At 31.6% G+C, this 24,548-nt stretch overlaps 1 protein-coding gene across 1 annotated transcript in view; it reads left to right on the top strand.

Annotated features, from left to right (window-relative positions):
- The window catches only part of LOC102802000 (uncharacterized), a 31,783-nt gene extending 7,465 nt beyond the window's left edge, over positions 1-24,318 (top strand). Inside the window, exon 2 of the mRNA XM_078006989.2 lies at positions 21,874-24,318. Within this exon, the coding sequence (XP_077863115.1) occupies positions 21,874-22,286 (413 nt within the window). The 3' untranslated portion in view covers positions 22,287-24,318. The remainder of the gene's footprint in view (positions 1-21,873) is intronic.
- Positions 24,319-24,548: the final 230 nt, after the last annotated feature.

The following is a 24,548-nucleotide window of genomic DNA, read 5'->3' as shown; positions in this document are numbered from 1 at the left end:
CTTATTTAGCCGTCTATACTATTGCTTCTAGTACTGGTGTCTAAGTAAGTAGGCTCAGTCAGATAATTTATCGTTATACAATTATTTATCTGTCTATACTATTACTTCTAGTAGTGGTGTCTAAGTAAGTAGGCTTAGTCAGATAATTTATCCTTATACAATTATTTATCCGTCTATATTATTGCTTCCAGTAGTGGTGCATGTGTAAGTAGGCTCAGTCAGATATTTTATCCTTATACAGTTATTTATCCGTCCATATTATTGCTTCTAGTAGTGGTGTCTAAGTAAGTAGGTTCAGTCAGGTATTTTATCCTTACATAATTATTTATCCGTCTATATTGCTTCTAGTAGTGGTGCATGTTGTAAGTGGGCTTAGTCAGGTATTTCATCCGTATACAGTTATTTATCTGGCTATATTATTGCTTCCTGTAGTGATGCATGTTGTAAGTGGGCTTAGTCAGGTATTTTATTCTTATACTGTTGTTTATCTGTCTACATTAATGCTTCCAGTAGCGGTGCATGTTGTGAGTGGCCTTATTCAGGTATTTTATCCTTATACAGTTATTTATCCGTCTACATTATTGCTTCCAGTAGCGGTGCATGTTCTAAGTGGCCTTAGTCGGGTATTTTCTCCTTATACAGTTATTTATCCGTCTACATTATTGCTTCCAGTTGCGGTGCATGTTCTAAGTGGGCTTAGTCAGGTATTTTATCCTTATGAAGTTATTTATCCGTCTATATTATTGCTTGTATTAGTGATGCATGTTGTAAGTAAGTTCAGTCAGGTATTTTATCCTTATTCAGTTATTTATCCGTCTATATTATTGCTTCCAGTAGTGGTGCATGTGTAAGTAGGCAAAGTCAGGTATTTTATTCTTATACAGTTATTTATCTGTCTATTTTATTTTTTTCCAGTAGTGGTGTGTGTATAATTAGGCTTAGTCAGGTATTTTATCCTTATACAGCCATTTATCCGTCTATATTATTGCTTCCAGTAGTGGTGTACGTGTAAGTAGGCTTGATCAGGTATTTTATATTTATACAAATATTTATCCGACTATATTATTAATTTAAGTAGTGTTGTATATGTAAATAGGATTAGTCAGGTATTTTATATTCATACAGTTATTTATCCGTCTATATTATTGCTTCCAGTAGTGGTGTATGTGTAAGTAGGCTTAGTCAGGTATTTTATATTTATACAATTATTTATACGTCTATATTATAACTTTAAGTAGTGTTGTATGTGTAAATAGCCTTAGTCAGGTATTTTCTATTCATACAGTTATTTATCCGTCTATAATATTGCTTCCAGTAGTGGTGCATGTTGTAAGTAGGCTTAGTCAGGTATTTTATCCTCATACAATTATTTATCGGTCTATATTATTGCTTCTAGTAGTGATGTATGTTGAAAGTGGGCTTAGTCAGGTATTTTATCCTTATACAATTATTTATCCGTCTATAGTATTACTTCTAGTAGTGATGTATGTTGTAAGTAGGTTCGGTCAGGTATTTTATCCTTATCAAGTTATTTATCCGTCTATATTATTGCTTCTAGTAGTGGTGCATGTTGTAAGTGGGCTTAGTCAGGTAATTTATCCTTATACACTTATTTAGCCGTCTATACTATTGCTTCTAGTAGTGATGTCTAAGTAAGTAGGCTCAGTCAGATAATTTATCCTTATACAATTATTTATCCGTCTATATTATTGCTTCCAGTAGTGGTGCATGTGTAAGTAGGCTCAGTCAGATATTTTATCCTTATACAGTTATTTATCCGTCCATATTATTGCTTCTAGTAGTGGTGTCTAAGTAAGTAGGTTCAGTCAGGTATTGTATCCTTATATAATTATTTATCCGTCTATATTGCTTCTAGTAGTGGTGCATGTTGTAAGTGGGCTTAGTCAGGTATTTTATCCTAATACAGTTATTTATCCGTCTATATTATTGCTTCCAGTAGTTGTGCATGTTGTAAGTGGGCTTAGTCAGGTATTTCATCCGTATACAGTTATTTATCTGGCTATATTATTGCTTCCAGTAGTGGTGCATGTTGTAAGTGGGCTTAGTCAGGTATTTTATTCTTATACTGTTGTTTATCCGTCTACATTATTGCTTCCAGTAGCGGTGCATGTTGTGAGTGGCCTTATTCAGGTATTTTATCCTTATACAGTTATTTATCCGTCTACATTATTGCTTCCAGTAGCGGTGCATGTTGTAAGTGGCCTTATTCAGGTATTTTATCCTAATACAGTTATTTATCCGTCTATATTATTGCTTCCAGTAGTTGTGCATGTTGTAAGTGGGCTTAGTCATGTATTTTATCTTTATACAGTTATTAATCCGTCTACATTATTGCTTCCAGTAGTTGTGCATGTTGTAAGTGGGCTTAGTCAGGTATTTCATCCGTATACAGTTATTTATCTGACTATATTATTGCTTCCTGTAGTGATGCATGTTGTAAGTGGGCTTAGTCAGGTATTTTATTCTTATACTGTTGTTTATCCGTCTACATTATTGCTTCCAGTAGTGGTGCATGTTGTGAGTGGCCTTATTCAGGTATTTTATCCATATACAGTTATTTATCCGTCTACATTATTGCTTCCAGTAGCGGTGCATGTTCTAAGTGGGCTTAGTCGGGTATTTTCTCCTTATACAGTTATTTATCCATCTACATTATTGCTTCCAGTAGCGGTGCATGTTCTAAGTAGGCTTAGTCAGGTATTTTATCCTTATGAAGTTATTTATCCATCTATATTATTGCTTCCAGTAATGGTGTGTGTATAATTAGGCTCAGTCAGGTATTTTATCCTTATACAGTTGTTTATATGTTTATATTATTGCTTCCGGTATAGGTGTATTTGTATGTAAGCTTAGTCAGGTATTCTATAATCATACAATTATTTATCCGTCTATATTATTGCTTCTAGTAGTGGTGTATGTGTAAGTTGGTTCAGTCTGGTATTTTTTTCTGATACAAATATTTATCCGTCTATATTATTGCTTCTAGAAGTGGTGCATGTATAAGTAGGTTCAGTCAGGTACTTTATCCTTATACAACTATTTATCCGTCTATTTTATTGCTTATAGTAGTGTTGTATGTGTAAGTAGGTTTAGTCAGGTATTTAATCCTTATACAATTAAATATCTGTCTATTTTATTGCTTGCAGTAGTGGTGCATGTTGTAAGTAGGCTTAGTCAGGTATTTTATCCTCATACAATAATTTATCGGTCTATATTATTGCTTCTAGTAGTGATGTATGTTGAAAGTGGGCTTTGTCAGGTATTTTAACCTTATACAGTTAGTTATCCGTCTATAGTTTGCTTCTAGCAGTGATGTATGTGTAAGTAGGCATAGTCAGGTATTTTATCCTTATACAATTATTTATCCGTCTATAGTATTACTTCTAGTAGTGATGTATGTTGTAAGTAGGTTCGGTCAGGTATTTTATCCTTATCAAGTTATTTATCCGTCTATATTACTGCTTCCAGTAGTGGTGCATGTTGTAAGTGGGCTTAGTCAAATATTTTATCCTTATGAAGTTATTTATCCGTCTATATTATTGCTTCTAGTAATGGTGCATGCTGTAAGTGGGCTTAGTCAGGTATTTTATCCTTGTACAATTATTCACCCGTCTATATTATTGCTTCTAGTAGTGGTGCTTGTTGTAAATAAATTCATTCCGGTATTTTATCCTTATACAGTTATTTATCCGTCTATATTATTGCTTCGAGTAGTGGTGCATGTTGTAAATAAGTTCAGTCAGGTATTTTATATTTATACAATTATTTATCCGTCTATATTATTGCTTCCAGTAGTGGTGCATGTATAAATAAGTTCAGTCAGATATTTCATCCTCATACAGTTATTTATCTGTCTATATCATTGCTTCCAGTAGTGGTGCATGTGTACGTAGGCTTAGTCAGGTATTTTATATTTATACAGTTGTTTATCCGTCTATATTATTGCTTCTAGTAGTGGTTCATGTTGTAAATAAGTTCAGTCAGGTATTATATTCTGATACAAATATTTATCCGTCTATGTTATTGCTTTAAGTAGTGTTGTATGTGTACGTAGGCTTAGTCAGGTATTTTATATTTATACAATTATTTATCGGTCCGTATTATTACTTTAAGTAGTGTTGTATATGTAAATAGGCTTAATCAGGTATTTTATATTCATACAATTATTTATCCGTCTATATTATTGCTTTCAGTAGTGTTGCATGTTGTAAGTGGGCTTAGTCAGCTATTTTATTCTTATACAGTTATTTATCTGACTATAATATTGCTTCTAGTAGTGATGTATGTGTAAGTAGGCTTAATCAGGTATTTTATATTTATACAGTTATTTATCCGTCTATATTATTGCTTTTAGTAGTGTTGCATGTTGTAAGTGGGCTTAGTCAGCTATTTTATTCTTATACAGTTATTTATCTGACTATAATATTGCTTCTAGTAGTGATGTATGTGTAAGTAGGCTTAATCAGGTATTTTATATTTATACAGTTGTTTATCCGTCTATATTATTGCTTCGAGTAGTGGTGTGTGTATAATTAGGCTTAGTCAGGTATTTTATCCTGATACAGTTGTTTATCCGTCTATATTATTGCTTCCAGTAGTGGTGTGTATAATTAGGTTTAGTCAGGTATTTTATCCTGATACAGTTATCTATCCATCTATATTATTGCTTCCAGTAGTGGTGTGTGGAAGTAGGCTTCGTCAGGTATTTTATCCTTATTGAGTTATGTATGTGACTATAATATTGCTTCTAGTAGTGTTGTATGTGTACGTAGGCTTAGTCAGGTATTTTATATTTATACAATTATTTATCGGTCTGTATTATTACTTTAAGTAGTGTTGTATATGTAAATAGGCTTAATCAGGTATTTTATATTTATGCAATTATTTATCCGACTATACTATTGCTTCCAGTAGTGGTGCATGTTCTAAGTAGGCTTAGTCAGCTATTTTATCCTTATACAGTTATTTATCTGATTATAATATTGCTTCAAGTAGTGATGTATGTGTAAGTAGGCTTAATCAGGTATTTTATATTTATACAGTTATTTATCCGTCTATATTATTGCTTCGAGTAGTGGTGTGTGTATAATCAGGCTTAGTCAGGTATTTTATCCTTATACAGCTATTTATCCATCTATATTATTGCTTCCAGTAATGGTGTGTGTATAATTAGGCTCAGTCAGGTAATTTATCCTTATACAGTTGTTTATCTGTTTATATTACTGCTTCCGGTATAGGTGTATTTGTATGTAAGCTTAGTCAGGTATTCTATAATCATACAATTATTTATCCGTCTATATTATTGCTTCTAGTATTGGTGTATGTGTAAGTTGGTTCAGTCTGGTATTTTTTTCTGATACAAATATTTATCCGTCTATATTATTGCTTCTAGAAGTGGTGCATGTATAAGTAGGTTCAGTCAGGTACTTTATCCTTATACAACTATTTATCCGTCTATTTTATTGCTTTAAGTAGTGTTGTATGTGTAAGTAGGTTTAGTCAGGTATTTAATCCTTATACAATTAAATATCTGTCTATTTTATTGCTTGCAGTAGTGGTGCATGTTGTAAGTTGGTTCAGTCTGGTATTTTTTTATGATACAAATATTTATCCGTCTATAATATTGCTTCCAGTAGTGATGTATGTTGTAAGTGGGCTTAGTCAGGTATTTTAACCATATACAGTTATTTATCCGTCTATATAATTGCTTCTAGTAGTGGTGCATGTGTAAGTAGGTTCGTCAGGTATTTTATCCTTATACAGTTATTTATCCGTCTATATTATTGCTTCTAGTGGTGTTTCATGTTGTAAGTGGACTTAGTCAGGTATTTTATTCTGATACAATTATTTATCCGTCTATATTATTGCTTCCAGTAGTGGTGTGTGTATAATAAGGCTTAGTTAGGTATTTTATCCTCATACATTTTTTATCCGTCTATATTATTGCTTCTAGTAGTGGTGTATGTGTAAGTGGGATTAATCAGATATTTTATTCTTATACAATTATTTATCCGTCTGTATTATTGCTTCCAGTAGTGGTGTGTGTATAATAAGGCTTAGTTAGGTATTTTATCCTCATACATTTTTTATCCGTCTATATTATTGCTTCTAGTAGTGGTGTATGTGTAAGTGGGATTAATCAGATATTTTATTCTTATACAATTATTTATCCGTCTATATTATTGCTTCCAGTAGTGGTGTGTGTATAATAAGGCTTAGTTAGGTATTTTATCCTCATACAGTTATTTATCCGTCTATATTATTGCTTCTAGGAGTGGTGCTTGTTGTAAATAAGTTCAGTCAGGTATTTTATCCTTATACAGTTATTTATCCGGCTATATTATTGCTTCTAGGAGTGGTGCTTGTTGTAAATAAGTTCAGTCAGGTATTTTATCCTTATACAGTTATTTATCCGTCTATATTATTGCTTTAAGTAGTGTTGTATGTGTAAGTAGGTTTAGTCAGGTATTTTATCCTTTTACAATTAAATATCTGTCTATTTTATTGCTTGCAGATCCTGCCGTCCTAGCATTATTAGAGTGAATAATATAGACGGACGCTTAACTGAGTATTAAAATGCCCTGATAATATTGCCAAAATAGTATCTGTTTTACAATAATTGTCTTGAATCGGAACAGTAACATTTACAACAACTCTACTAGATTGAATTATACAGACAGACCAATAGCACGCAGTATCACTTTAGTCGGTAAATTTTAGGCAATTTCTTTATTAGTATAAGCATACGTTTTGAACAAGGTATACTTTCGCAATGATAGTTATATATATGTTGCTTATATTTAACTGAGAATTACGATTATCATTTCATTATGTTGATCGGTCTCAGCAGCTTTCATCATTCTGTAATGAACAATGAATTTCATATATTAATTCGCCTGAGTAACAAAGATGTTAATACTGTCTGATTAACGGTCATATATTACTTATCCCGACATAGGCCATAAATGTTTACATAACTGGCAGAATATTAATATTAATATGAAGAATCAATACCAATCATATATTGTCATATAAACAATTATAATATGCCCGGTGCTGTGCTAATATTTTACCGTGTTCGGTTTACGCGTTATCGTTTGATTCCCTATTATTTGTTTGACCGGGTTTTTTTTTTGCAACATGACTACCAATTCAATTCCAAAGCCATCACAATGTCATAATCATCCGAAAGTATGACTGGCAAGTATCAAGTATTTTCACGTGGACGTCATCTCATATTATCCTCGTTGGAAAGAAACGCAAAAAAGATTATAATTACATGATGACGTCACGTGTTTACATGTCGGAATAGTGTTTTGAGACAGCAATACCATAATACCGTCTATACTCGTGTGTGAGTGAAATAAAATCACATGGCAATATAATTGTGCATTTAGGAATCAAAATTCCATTAATAATTTGTCCAAAAGTATACAAAATCGAAAATTTATATGTACAAATATATATGATAGTTCGGATAGTTCTGAAGTGCAGCAATTCAAAATTTTTTATGATCAGGATTTCATTCGACTTACACAAAATAAACAACAATATTCACAAAATTAGATAATCTCATCTGAAACAACTACAACCATAATAGTTAAGTTGTATATATATTCACCGAATTAGCATAGAAATACAACCATAAGAGCATATGAAGATTGTTGAAATACATGGACAACTGACATATATTCTGTATGTTATTCCGCCCATGGAATGACGCGCTTACCGACGCAGTCCGACCATGCTTCATTGCTTTATCGTTTTGAATGACATAGTTCTATATATGCGACAAACTCATCAAAACATTTACATCACTACTAGACTCATTAATACAAACGATCCAATAAATATCAATGTTACTTGACCTGACTAAGGTAAGTAACATTTACATCACTACTAGACTCATTAATACAAACGATCCAATAAATATCAATATTACTTGACCTGACTAAGGTAAGTAACATTTACATCACTACTAGAATCATTAATACAGACGATCCAATAAATATCAATGTTACTTGACCTGACTAAGGTAAGTAACATTTACATCACTACTAGACTCATTAATACAGACGATCCAATAAATATCAATGTTACTTGACCTGACTAAGGTAAGTAACATTTACATCACTACTAGAATCATTAATACAGACGATCCAATAAATATCAATGTTACTTGACCTGACTAAGGTAAGTAACATTTACATCACTACTAGACTCATTAATACAGACGATCCAATAAATATCAATGTTACTTGACCTGACTAAGGTAAGTAACATTTACATCACTACTAGAATCATTAATACAGACGATCCAATAAATATCAATGTTACTTGACCTGACTAAGGTAAGTAACATTTACATCACTACTAGACTCATTAATACAGACGATCCAATAAATACCAATGTTACTTGACCTGACTAAGGTAAGTAACATTTACATCACTACTAGAATCATTAATACAAACGATCCAATAAATATCAATATTACTTGACCTGACTAAGGTAAGTAACATTTACATCACTACTAGACTCATTAATACAAACGATCCAATAAATATCAATGTTACTTGTTCTGACTAAGGTAAGTAACATTTACACCACTACTAGACTCATTAATACAAACGATCCAATAACTATCAATGTTACTTGACTTGACTAAGGTAAGTAACATTTACACCACTACTAAAATCATTGATACAAACGATCCAATAAATATCAATGTTACTTGATCTGACTAAGATAAGTAACATTTACATCACTACTAGAATCATTAATAAAGACGAACCAATGAATATCAATGTTACTTGACCTGACTAAGGTAAGTAACATTTACATCACTACTAGAATCATTAACACAGACGATCCAATAAATATCAATGTTACTTGATCTGACTAAGGTAATTAACATTTACATCATTACTAGAATTATTAATACAGACGATCAAATCAATATGAATGTCACTTGACCTGAATAAGATAAGTAACATTCACATCACTACTAGAATCATTAAAACAGACGATCCAATAAATATCAACGTTACTTGACTTGACTAAGGTAAGTAACATTCACATCACTATTAGAATCATTAATACAGACGATTCAATAAATATCAATGTCACTTGACCTGACTAAGGTAAGTAACATTCACATCACTAATATAATCATTAAAACAGACGAACCAATAAATATCAATGTTACTTGACCTGATTAAGGTAAGTGACATTTACATCATTAATAGCGACGATCCAATCAACATCAATGTCACTTGACCTGACTAAGGTAAGTAACATTCACATCACTACTAGAATCATTAAAACAGACGATCCAATAAATATCAATGTTACTTGACCTGACTAAGGTAAGTAACATTTACATCATAAATAGAGACGATCCAATAAATATCAATGTTACTTGATCTGACTAGGGTAAGTAACATTTGATTCATTACAAGAGCAATTAATAAAAACGATCCAATCAACATCAATGTCACTTGAGCTGACTAAGGTAATTAACATTTACATCACTACTGGAATCATTAACACAGACGATCTTATAAATATCAATGTTACTTGACATGACTAAGGTAAGTAACATTCACATCACCACTAGAATCATTAAAACAGACGATCCAATAAATATCAACGGTACTTGACCTGACTAAGGTAAGTAACATTTACATCATTAATAGGGACGATCCAATAAATATTAATGTTATTTGACCTGACTAAGGTAAGTAACATTTGATTCATTACTAGAATAATTAATACAAACGATCCAATAAATATCAATGTTACTTGACCTGACTAAGGTAAGTAACATTTACATCACTATTAGAATCATTAACACAGACGATCCAATAAATATGAATGTTACTTGACCTGACTAAGAAAAGTAACATTTACATCATTTCTAGAATCATTAATACAGACGATCCAATAAATATCAGTATTACTTGACCTGACTAAGGTAAGTAACACTTACATCATCACTAGAATCATTAATACAAACGATCCAATAAATATCAATGTTGCGTGACCTGACTATGGGAAGTAACATTTACGTCATTACTAGAATCAATAATACAGAAGATCCAATAAATATCAATGTTACTTGACCTGACTATGGTAAGCAACATTTACATCACTACTAGAATCATTAAAACAGACGATCCAATAAATATCAATGTGACTTGACCTGACTAAGGTAAGTAACATTTACATCACTACTAGAATCATTAATACAAACGATCCAATAAATAACAATGTTACTTGACCTGACTAAGGTAAGTAACATTTTCATCACTACTAGAATCATTAACACAGACGATCCAATAAATATCAATTTTACTTGATCTGACTAAGGTAAGTAACATTTACATCATTAATAGCGACGATCCAATCAATATCAATGTCACTTTACCTGACTAAGGTAATTATCATTTACATCACTACTAGAATCATTAACACAGACGATCCAATAAATATCAATATTACTTGGACCTGACTAAGGTAAGTAACACTTACATCATCACTAGAATCATTAATACAAACGATCCAATAAATATCAATGTTACTTGACCTGACTAAGGTAAGTAACATTTACATCACTACTCGAATCATTAATACAGACGATTCAATAAATATCAATGTCACTTGACATGACTAAGGTAAGTAACATTCACATCACTACTAGAATCATTAAAACAGACGATCCAATAAATATCAACGTTACTTGACCTGACTAAGGTAAGTAACATTCACATCACTACTAGAATCATTAAAACAGACGAACCAATGAATATCAATGTTACTTGACCTGACTAAGGTAAGTAACATTTACATCACTACTAGAATCATTAACACAGACGATCCAATAAATATCAATGTTACTTGATCTGACTAAGGTAATTAACATTTACATCATTACTAGAATTATTAATACAGACGATCAAATCAATATGAATGTCACTTGACCTGAATAAGATAAGTAACATTCACATCACTACTAGAATCATTAAAACAGACGATCCAATAAATATCAACGTTACTTGACTTGACTAAGGTAAGTAACATTCACATCACTACTAGAATCATTAATACAGACGATTCAATAAATATCAATGTCACTTGACCTGACTAAGGTAAGTAACATTCACATCACTAATAGAATCATTAAAACAGACGAACCAATAAATATCAATGTTACTTGACCTGATTAAGGTAAGTGACATTTACATCATTAATAGCGACGATCCAATCAACATCAATGTCACTTGACCTGACTAAGGTAAGTAACATTCACATCACTACTAGAATCATTAAAACAGACGATCCAATAAATATCAATGTTACTTGACCTGACTAAGGTAAGTAACATTTACATCATAAATAGAGACGATCCAATAAATATCAATGTTACTTGATCTGACTAGGGTAAGTAACATTTGATTCATTACAAGAGCAATTAATAAAAACGATCCAATCAACATCAATGTCACTTGAGCTGACTAAGGTAATTAACATTTACATCACTACTGGAATCATTAACACAGACGATCTTATAAATATCAATGTTACTTGACATGACTAAGGTAAGTAACATTCACATCACCACTAGAATCATTAAAACAGACGATCCAATAAATATCAACGGTACTTGACCTGACTAAGGTAAGTAACATTTACATCATTAATAGGGACGATCCAATAAATATTAATGTTATTTGACCTGACTAAGGTAAGTAACATTTGATTCATTACTAGAATAATTAATACAAACGATCCAATAAATATCAATGTTACTTGACCTGACTAAGGTAAGTAACATTTACATCACTATTAGAATCATTAACACAGACGATCCAATAAATATGAATGTTACTTGACCTGACTAAGAAAAGTAACATTTACATCATTTCTAGAATCATTAATACAGACGATCCAATAAATATCAGTATTACTTGACCTGACTAAGGTAAGTAACACTTACATCATCACTAGAATCATTAATACAAACGATCCAATAAATATCAATGTTGCGTGACCTGACTATGGGAAGTAACATTTACGTCATTACTAGAATCAATAATACAGAAGATCCAATAAATATCAATGTTACTTGACCTGACTATGGTAAGCAACATTTACATCACTACTAGAATCATTAAAACAGACGATCCAATAAATATCAATGTGACTTGACCTGACTAAGGTAAGTAACATTTACATCACTACTAGAATCATTAATACAAACGATCCAATAAATAACAATGTTACTTGACCTGACTAAGGTAAGTAACATTTTCATCACTACTAGAATCATTAACACAGACGATCCAATAAATATCAATTTTACTTGATCTGACTAAGGTAAGTAACATTTACATCATTAATAGCGACGATCCAATCAATATCAATGTCACTTTACCTGACTAAGGTAATTATCATTTACATCACTACTAGAATCATTAACACAGACGATCCAATAAATATCAATATTACTTGGACCTGACTAAGGTAAGTAACACTTACATCATCACTAGAATCATTAATACAAACGATCCAATAAATATCAATGTTACTTGACCTGACTAAGGTAAGTAACATTTACATCACTACTCGAATCATTAATACAGACGATTCAATAAATATCAATGTCACTTGACATGACTAAGGTAAGTAACATTCACATCACTACTAGAATCATTAAAACAGACGATCCAATAAATATCAACGTTACTTGACCTGACTAAGGTAAGTAACATTCACATCACTACTAGAATCATTAAAACAGACGAACCAATGAATATCAATGTTACTTGACCTGACTAAGGTAAGTAACATTTACATCATTAATAGAGACGATCCAATAAATATTAATGTTACTTGACCCGACTAAGGTAAGTAACATTTGATTCATTACTAGAATAATTAATACAAACGATCCAATAAATATGAATGTTACTTGACCTGACTAAGGTAAGTAACATTTACATCACTATTAGAATCATTAACACAGACGATCCAATAAATATCAATGTTACTTGACCTGACTAAGGTAAGTAACATTTACGTCGTTACTAGAATCATTAATACAAACGATCCAATAAATATCAATGTTATTTAGCCTGACTAAGGTAAGTAACATTTGATTCATTACTAGAATTATTAATACAAACGATCCAATAAATATCAATGTTGCGTGACCTGACTAAGGTAAGTTACATTTACGTCATTACGAGAATCAGTAAAACAGAGGATCCAATAAATATCAATGTTACTTGACCTGACTAAGGTAAGTAACATTTACATCATTAATAGAGACGATCCAATAAATATTAATGTTACTTGACCTGACTAAGGTAAGTAACATTTGATTCATTACTAGAATAATTAATACAAACGGCCCAATAAATATCAATGTTACTTGACCTGACTAAGGTAAGTAACATTAACATCACTATTAGAATCATTAACATAGACGATCCAATAAATATCAATGTTACTTGACCTGACTATAGTAAGTAACATTTACATCATTTCTAGAATCATTAATACAGACGATCCAATAAATATCAGTATTACTTGACCTGACTAAGGTAAGTAATATTACATCATCACTAGAATCATTAATACAAACGATTTAATAAATATCAAAATTGCGTGACCTGACTAAGGTAAGTAACATTTACGTCATTACTAGAATCAATAATACAGAAGATCCAATAAATATCAATGTTACTTGACCTGACTATGGTAAGTAACATTTACATCACTACTAGAATCATTAAAACAGACAATCCAATAAATATCAATGTTACTTGACCTGACTAAGGTAAGTAACATTTACATCATTAATAGAGACGATCCAATAAATGTCAATGTTACTTGACCTGACTAAGGTAATTAACATTTACATCACTACTAGAATCATTAATACAGACGATCCAATAAATATCAATGTTACTTGACCTGACTACGGTAAGTAACATTTACATCACTACGAGAATCATTAAAACAGAGGATCCAATAAATATCAATGTTACTTGACCTGACTAAGGAAAGTAACATTTACATCATTAATAGAGACGATCCAATAAATATTAATGTTACTTGACCTGACTAAGGTAAGTAACATTTGATTCATTACTAGAATAATTAATACAAACGACCCAATAAATATCAATGTTACTTGACCTGACTAAGGTAAGTAACATTTACATCACTATTAGAATCGTTAACACAGACGATCCAATAAATATCAATGTTACTTGACCTGACTAAGGTAAGTAACATTTACATCATCACTAGAATCATTAATACAAACGATCCAATAAATATCAATGTTATTTGGCCTGACTAAGGTAAGTAACATTTGATTCATTACTAGAATAATTAATTCAAACGATCCAATAAATATCAATGTTGCGTGACCTGACTAAGGTAAGTAACATTTACAGCATTTCTAGAATCAATAATACAGAAGATCCAATAAATATCAATGTTACTTGACCTGACTATGGTAAGTAACATTTACATCACTACTAGAATCATTAAAACAGACGATCCAATAAATATCAATGTGACTTGACCTGACTAAGGTAAGTAACATTTACATCACTACTAGAATCATTAATACAAACGATCCAATAAATATCAATGTTACTTGACCTGACTAAGGTAAGTACCATTTACGTCGTTCCTAGAATCATTAATACAGACGATCCAATAAATATCAATATTACTTGACCTGACAAAGGTAAGTAACACTTACATCATCACTACAATCATTAATACAAACGATCAAATAATTATGAATGTTATTTGACCTGACTAAGGTAAGTAACATTTACATCACTACTAGAATCATTAATACAAACAATCCAATAAATATCAATATGACTTGACCTGACTAAGGTAAGTAACATTTACATCACTACTACAATCATTAATACAGACGATCCAATAAATATCAATGTTACTTGACCTGACTATGGTAAGTAACATTTACATCACTACTATAATCATTAAAACAGACGATCCAATAAATATCAATGTGACTTGACCTGACTAAGGTAAGTAACATTTACGTCGTTACTAGAATCATTAATACAGACGATCCAATAAATATCAATATTACTTGACCTGACTAAGGTAAGTAACATTTACATCATCACTACAATCATTAATACAAACGATCAAATAAATATCAATGTTATTTGACCTGACTAAGGTAAGTAACATTTACATCACATCTAGAATCATTAATACAAACAATCCAATAACTATCAATATGACTTGACCTGACTAAGGTAAGTAACATTTACATCACTACTACAATCATTAATACAGACGATCTAATAAATATCAATATTACTTGACCTGACTAAGGTAAGTAACACTTACATCATCACTAGAATCATTAAGACAAACGATTCAATAAATATCAATGTTACTTGACCTGACTAAAGTAAGTAACATTTACATCACTACTAGAATCATTAATACAGCCGATCCAATAAATATCAATAATACTTGACCTGACTAAGGTAAGTAACATTTACATCACTACTAGAATCATGAAAACAGACGATCCAATAAATATCAATGTTACTTGACCTGACTAAGGCAAGTAACATTTACATCATTAATAGAGACGATCCAATAAATGTCAATGTTACTTGACCTGACTATGGTAAGTAACATTTACATCACTACTAGAATCATTAAAACAGACGATCCAATAAATATCAATGTTACTTGACCTGACTAAGGTAAGTAACATTTACATCACTACTAGAATCATTAATACAGACGATCCAATAAATATTAATGTTACTTGACCTGACTAAGGTAAGTAAAGTTACATCACAACTAGAATCATTAATACAGACGATCCAAAAAATATCAATGTTACTTGACCTGACTAAGGTAAGTAACATTTACATCACTACTAGAATCATTAATACAAACGATCCAATAAATATCAATGTTACTTGACCTGACTAAGGTAAGTAACATTTACGTCGTTACTAGAATCATTAATACAGACGATCCAATAAATATCAATATTACTTGACCTGACTAAGATAAGTAACATTTACGTCGTTACTAGAATCATTAATACAGATGATCCAAATAAATATCAATATTACTTGACCTGACTAAGGTAAGTAACATTTACATCACTTCTAGAATCATTAATACAAACGATCCAATAAATATCAATGTTATTTGGCCTGACTAAGGTAAGTAACATTTGATTCATTACTAGAATAATTAATTCAAACGATCCAATAAATATCAATGTTGCGTGACCTGACTAAGGTAAGTAACATTTACAGCATTTCTAGAATCAATAATACAGAAGATCCAATAAATATCAATGTTACTTGACCTGACTATGGTAAGTAACATTTACATCACTACTAGAATCATTAAAACAGACGATCCAATAAATATCAATGTGACTTGACCTGACTAAGGTAAGTAACATTTACATCACTACTAGAATCATTAATACAAACGATCCAATAAATATCAATGTTACTTGACCTGACTAAGGTAAGTACCATTTACGTCGTTCCTAGAATCATTAATACAGACGATCCAATAAATATCAATATTACTTGACCTGACAAAGGTAAGTAACACTTACATCATCACTACAATCATTAATACAAACGATCAAATAATTATGAATGTTATTTGACCTGACTAAGGTAAGTAACATTTACATCACTACTAGAATCATTAATACAAACAATCCAATAAATATCAATATGACTTGACCTGACTAAGGTAAGTAACATTTACATCACTACTACAATCATTAATACAGACGATCCAATAAATATCAATGTTACTTGACCTGACTATGGTAAGTAACATTTACATCACTACTATAATCATTAAAACAGACGATCCAATAAATATCAATGTGACTTGACCTGACTAAGGTAAGTAACATTTACGTCGTTACTAGAATCATTAATACAGACGATCCAATAAATATCAATATTACTTGACCTGACTAAGGTAAGTGACATTTACATCATCACTACAATAATTAATACAAACGATCAAATAAATATCAATGTTATTTGACCTGACTAAGGTAAGTAACATTTACATCACATCTAGTATCATTAATACAAACAATCCAATAACTATCAATATGACTTGACCTGACTAAGGTAAGTAACATTTACATCACTACTACAATCATTAATACAGACGATCTAATAAATATCAATATTACTTGACCTGACTAAGGTAAGTAACACTTACATCATCACTAGAATCATTAAGACAAACGATTCAATAAATATCAATGTTACTTGACCTGACTAAAGTAAGTAACATTTACATCACTACTAGAATCATTAATACAGCCGATCCAATAAATATCAATAATACTTTACCTGACTAAGGTAAGTAACATTTACATCACTACTAGAATCATGAAAACAGACGATCCAATAAATATCAATGTTACTTGACCTGACTAAGGCAAGTAACATTTACATCATTAATAGAGACGATCCAATAAATGTCAATGTTACTTGACCTGACTATGGTAAGTAACATTTACATCACTACTAGAATCATTAAAACAGATGATCCAATAAATATCAATGTTACTTGACCTGACTAAGGTAAGTAACATTTACATCACTACTAGAATCATTAATACAGACGATCCAATAAATATTAATGTTACTTGACCTGACTAAGGTAAGTAAAGTTACATCACAACTAGAATCATTAATACAGACGATCCAAAAAATATCAATGTTACTTGACCTGACTAAGGTAAGTAACATTTACATCACTACTAGAATCATTAATACAAACGATCCAATAAATATCAATGTTACTTGACCTGACTAAGGTAAGTAACATTTACGTCGTTACTAGAATCATTAATACAGACGATCCAATAAATATCAATATTACTTGACCTGACTAAGATAAGTAACATTTACGTCGTTACTAGAATCATTAATACAGATGATCCAAATAAATATCAATATTACTTGACCTGACTAAGGTAAGTAACATTTACATCACTTCTAGAATCATTAATACAAACAATCCAATAAATATCAATATGACTTGTCCTGACTAAGGTAAATAACATTTACATCACTACTACAATCATTAATACAGACGATCCAATAAATATCAATGTTACTTGACCTGACTATGGTAAGTAACATTTACATCACTACTAGAATCATTAAAACAGACGATCCAATAAATATCAATGTGACTTGACCTGACTAAGGTAAGTAACACTTACATCATCACTAGAATCATTAAAACAGACGAACCAATAAATATCAATGTTACTTGACTTGACCTGACTAAGGTAAGTAACATTTACATCACTACTAGACTCATTAATACAAACGATCCAATAAATATTAATGTTACTTGTTCTGACTAAGGTAAGTAACATTTACATCACTACTAGAATCATTAAAACAGACGATCCAATAAATATCAATGTTACTTGACCTGACTAAGGTAAGTAACATTTACGTCACTACTAGAATCATTAAAACAGACGATCCAATAAATATCAATGTTACTTGACCTGACTAAGGTAAGTAACATTTACATCACTACTAGAATCATTAATACAAACGATCCAATAAATATCAATATTACTTGACCTGACTAAGGTAAGTAACATTTACATCACTACTAGAATCATTAATACAAACGATCCAAAAATGTCAATGTTACTTGACCTGACTAAGGTAAGTAACATTTACATCACTACTAGAATCATCAATACAAACGATGCAATAAATATCAATGTTACTTGACCTGACTAAGGTGAGTAAAGTTACATCACTACTAGAACCATTAATACAGACGATCAAATAAATATCAATGTTACTTGACCTGACTAAGGTAAGTAAAGTTACATCACTACTAGAATCATTAATACAGACGATCCAATAAATATCAATGTTACTTGACCTGACTAAGGTAAGTATAGTTACATGACTACTAGAATCATTAACACAGACGATCCAATAAATATCAATATTACTTGACCTGACTAAGGTAAGTAACATTTACATCATCACTAGAATCATTAATACAAACGATCCAATAAATATCAATATTACTTGACCTGACTAAGGTAAGTAACATTTACATCACTACTAGACTCATTGATACAAACGATCCAATAAATATCAATGTTACTTGACCTGACTAAGGTAAGTAACATTTACATCATCACTAGAATCATTAATACAAACGATCCAATAAATATCAATATTACTTGACCTGACTAAGGTAAGTAACACTTACATCATCACTAGAATCATTAATACAAACGATCCAATAAGTATCAATATTACTTGACCTGACCATGGTAAGTAGCACTTACATCATCACTAGAATCATTAAAACAGACGATCCAATAAATATCAATGTTGCTTGACCTGACTAAGGTAAGTAACATTTACATCACTACTAGAATCATTAGTACAAACGATCCAATAAATATCAATGTTACTTGACCTGACTAAGGTAAGTAACATTTACATCACTACTAGAATCATTAATACAGACGATCCAATAAATATCAATGTTACTTGACCTGACTAAGGTAAGTAACATTTACATCATTAATACAGACGATCCAATCAATATCAATGTCACTTGACCTGACTAAGGTAAGTAACATTCACATCATTAATACAGACGATCCAATCAATATCAATGTTACTTGACCTGACTAAGGTGAGTAAAGTTACATCACTACTGGAACCATTAATACAGACGATCCAATAAATAGCAATGTTATCTGACCTGACTAAGGTAAGTAAAATTACATTACTACTAGAATCATTAATACAGACGATCCAATAAATATCAATGTTACTTGACCTGACTAAAGTAAGTAACATTTACATCATTTCTAGAATCATTAATACAAACGATCTAATAAATATCAATGTTACTTGACCTGACTATGGTAAGTAACATTTACATCACTACTAGTATCATTAAAACAGACGATCCAATAAATATCAATGTTACTTGACCTGACTAAAGTAAGTAACATTTACATCACTACTAGAATCATTAATACAGACGATCCAATAAATATCAATGTTACTTGTTCTGACTAAGGTAAGTAACATTTACATCACTACTAGAATCATTAATACAGACGATCCAATAAATATCAATGTTACTGGACCGGACTTAGGTAAGTAAAGTTACATCACTACTAGAATCATTAATACAGACGATCCAATAAATATCAATGTTACTTGACCTGACTAAAGTAAGTAACATTTACATCACTACTAGAATCATTAATATAGACGATCCAATAAATATCAATGTTACTTGACCTGACTAAGGTAAGTAAAGTTACATCACTACTAGAATCATTAATACAGACGATCCAATAAATATCAATGTTACTTGACCTGACTAAGGTAAGTAACATTTACATCACTACTAGAATCATTAATACAGACGATTCAATAAATATCAATGTTTCTTGAAATGATGATGGTAAATAACATTTACATCAGTACTAGAATCATTAATACAGACGATCCAATGAATATCAATGTTTCTTGAAATGACGACGGTTAATAACATTTACATCACTACTAGAATCATTAATACAAACGATCCAATGAATATCAATGTTTCTTGAAATGACGACGGTTAATAACATTTACATCACTACTAGAATCATTAATACAAACGATCCAATAAATATCAATGTTTCTTGAAATGACGACGGTTAATCACATTTACAGTGGCATTTACATCACTGCTAGAATCATTAATAACTGTCAAATATTACTTGAAGTTAAAGCTTGAGTACATTTTCATAAGCTTCGTTTATTTTATGTTTTCCCCGATTCCCGCAGTCCTTGTGTATTGTTAGTATGATGGCTTAATTATCGGGTTATTAAATCTTCAAGTCAGGTAACCGGTGATCGGGAAGTTCGCCACCCATTCAATCGAACAAAGACACACAGAGAATCGAAATGTTATTACATTTGGTCTCAATCGTGTTGTTTCTCGGCCGCACCCCCGACTGACTCTCTCGTGCCGAGACCACTTTATTCACTTTTGCAACTGTTAACCAATTACAGAGAAGTTAAAAGACTCTAAGGCGTGGCTTTCACACATATAGCCAATCACGCAAAGTATTTAACACGCCATTATGTTAGATTAATTGCCGCGGATACCAGGACATAACTATCATATTTTTATCGGCATCTTGTTATTTCAACTAACATTCCGTATTCGACAATTATAACCGCCAGTTGTTTTTTAGTAATTTCAATAACATGCCATGAACGGTACCATGATAAATTGTAAGCAGATGCGGATTATCATGGGGTCACCATTTGAAGCCGCAATGACCGCTGGAGCGATCTCTGCTGAACAATAGAAACAATTCAAGACATTGCAATGCTATAAGACAGTAAGAAATTTTAATTTAATGTCTCTTACCAAAATTATTTCACAAAAATGGCAAAATACAATGTCAAATACATGATATGAATAATAATACGAATTAGTAATACAATGGCGTATTGTCAAACGCAAGTTATAGTACCACAGAAAACATAGTCAAACTATAATAACGCCTTAATACGTAGTTATAAAGATGTTAACCATATCCCTGACATAAACCCTGTTATTCATCACACTGCGTCTAAGAGTTCAATATGCAATTGTACGCAGACATACATTTCAATGTAGCAGCCTGTACATCTTGCCGGGGCACTGAATTCTTGCTATTTAGCTGAACACACTTGCTTCTATTGACTTTTATTTTTCAGTTAAAAGAAAATGCGCCTTTTCAGCGGCAAGATCTACTGTCATGCTGGGATCACTGGAATCCCAAGTGATAACATACGACAAGTTGATGGCCAACAAAGGAAAGTCGTTTGACAGAAATACTGGAATATTCACCGCCCAAACTCCTGGCATCTATTATTTCTCCTTCAACGTGAGATCATACGACGGGAAACATATAGGAATTACATTGATGAAGAACGAGGAAACGACGACTGCCATAGCGACCGACGCCGGAGATAGGAAGGTGGCACAGTCGCAAAGTATAATGCTTCAACTTGAAGTAGGAGATAGAGTATGGCTTCAACTTGGTCCTCATAAGGAATATGCTATCTACAGCAACAGTTTCAACTACGTCACCTTTAATGGATTTCTCATTTATGCTAACTTCAGATAAAGTTCATTTTGCTGCATTGTATTGCCAAACCATATACACACAAACTTTGGATTAATACTGCCTGTTGAAAGTAGATGCTGCTATTTTGAGACATGGATAAGTGTACAGCCTCGTTGTGATATCAATCTACGAACTCATTATATTGTACAAGGAATATCCAAAACAATTGTTATGTCTTCATCAACATTAGTAATAGTGTAAAAATGCCTGTATATACTACGAAGTAAACTGAAGATATATAAAATATGTCTACAACTTGTATTTATGAATATTTTGTTTACGATAGTAACGGATTATAAAGAAAACATTGGATATATGTTGTGTACCCCAAGAATAGACCACGCATAATGCTTAATACCTTATGTGTTAATATATGCTCTTTGGATTAAAAGCAGAAAATAATGGATGCAACCAGTTTTGCCTTCAGATGCCAACCTATGGAGATTATTCGTCACTACCGTTTGAGGATTACATGGAGCGACATTATGTTCTTATTTAGATATGTGGCCATGAAACTCATCTTCTGTTTTTATGGTGATATAGTCGTGTAATTAATCTCATGTTTCTATGGTGACATAGTCATGTAACTGATAATGTTTCTATAGTAACATAGTAAATCATCTACTAATAATTCTACTGCCATTGCCAACTGACAAACTGTTTTTATTAAGTGTTATCTTGAAAACAGAATGTGTCACGAATTGTTTAGTTGAAACAACACGAACGTGTAATCCGCGTGTGATAATGTCCATATTGTTTTCACCAAGCACAATTTGTGCGATGTGATACCTACCGTATCCTTTGGAACACGTAAATAACAACATCGTTTCGTACCAAGATGATACGAACTGTGTGCCGTCTAAAAGTGGCACATGTAAGTACCGCTCACACAAAAACTACGTTACTGATAATGTGTTTTGTTTTGTGATATTTTGCATTAAAATTTGCATTAAACAAATTATCTGGGAAGCAAAAGAGAAAATAATTGTAATAATGGTCGCCCGCGATTCTGTTTTCAAAGTGAATATTATCAGTAAATTGGTATAGAGCCATATCGTTACAGATTTGATTGTATCCATGACAACTATATATTAACGTCAAGCATGAACCATAGTGTTTGGTATTCCCAAAACAATTTAGGTATTACAACATTTATTTCTATAATTTAAAATAAAAAACTTACTGGCTAATTTTGAGAGTTGAAAGTTTTATTTGCTATATTTATTTATTTTTCGAATTCATTATTTATGCAAATATTGTTTTATTTATTGAAAGATAAATGTATTTATGTAACAAGAAACAACACCAGTACCAATGATTTTGACATAGAGGCATTGTGATTTAAAGAATCCGACCGACCAAGAAACCTCCGACGGAAAATTGAAACAAGTAATTAATATTTGTATTAATATTTTAAACCTAGGTTTATAATACTATTAGTTGGATAATTTACCCACACATGGGGAATTGAAGCTGATCTGGGTTTACATAGTTCAGCTCGAGACAGGTTTAAACATAAGATATATGAATCTTGATAACAGTTAATTGTTTGAAACGTGACCTTATTTACGACAATGTGTGATATCAAAGGTCGAATCTAGGCGCTGATGACCAGATTCAAACACTGTCGGCACATTCGAAGCTCACAGCGCGGTGTTCAGCGAATTCCACTATTGTTCTCTTTCTATTGTCATTCTAATGGTGTATTACACTGGTGACTTCGATGACGTTTTACACAAATGTGTATTACACTGATAACTTCGATGACGTTTTACACAATATTTATATTTATGTATTTATATGGTTGTACTGCCCGCGTTTTAAAGATTATTTATTGTAAATTATGTTCGTGATAAAGTTGTTTTCTCAGTGCTACTACAGTGAGCTGAAATGACGTCATATTCTGTGATGATGTCAAATTTAGGACGTTGCAGAAACTAGTATATAGAAATATGCTAGCATAGTTTGTATTTTTTTTAGAAGAGTTGTTATTTTTGTAAAGGCATTTTATAATAAACATTATTGCTATAAACCGTTGTTATTTTCTCTGTTCAACATATGACCCGATATGACCAGTGTCTCTATTCCACATAATGACGCGATATGAGCAGTGTCTCTATTCCACATATGACGCGATATGACCAGTGTCTCTATTCCACATATGACGCGATATGTGCAGTGTCTCTATTCCACATATGACGCGATATGACCAGTGTCTCTATCCCACATATGACGCGATATGACCAGTGTCTCTATTCCACA

The sequence above is a fragment of the Saccoglossus kowalevskii genome, chromosome 1, assembly GCF_978046115.1.
Source record: "Saccoglossus kowalevskii chromosome 1, keSacKowa6.1, whole genome shotgun sequence".
Taxonomy (NCBI): Eukaryota; Metazoa; Hemichordata; class Enteropneusta; family Harrimaniidae; genus Saccoglossus; species Saccoglossus kowalevskii.
The sequence above is the reverse complement of the archived record's forward strand: the minus strand, read 5'-3'. Positions and strand labels throughout refer to the sequence as shown.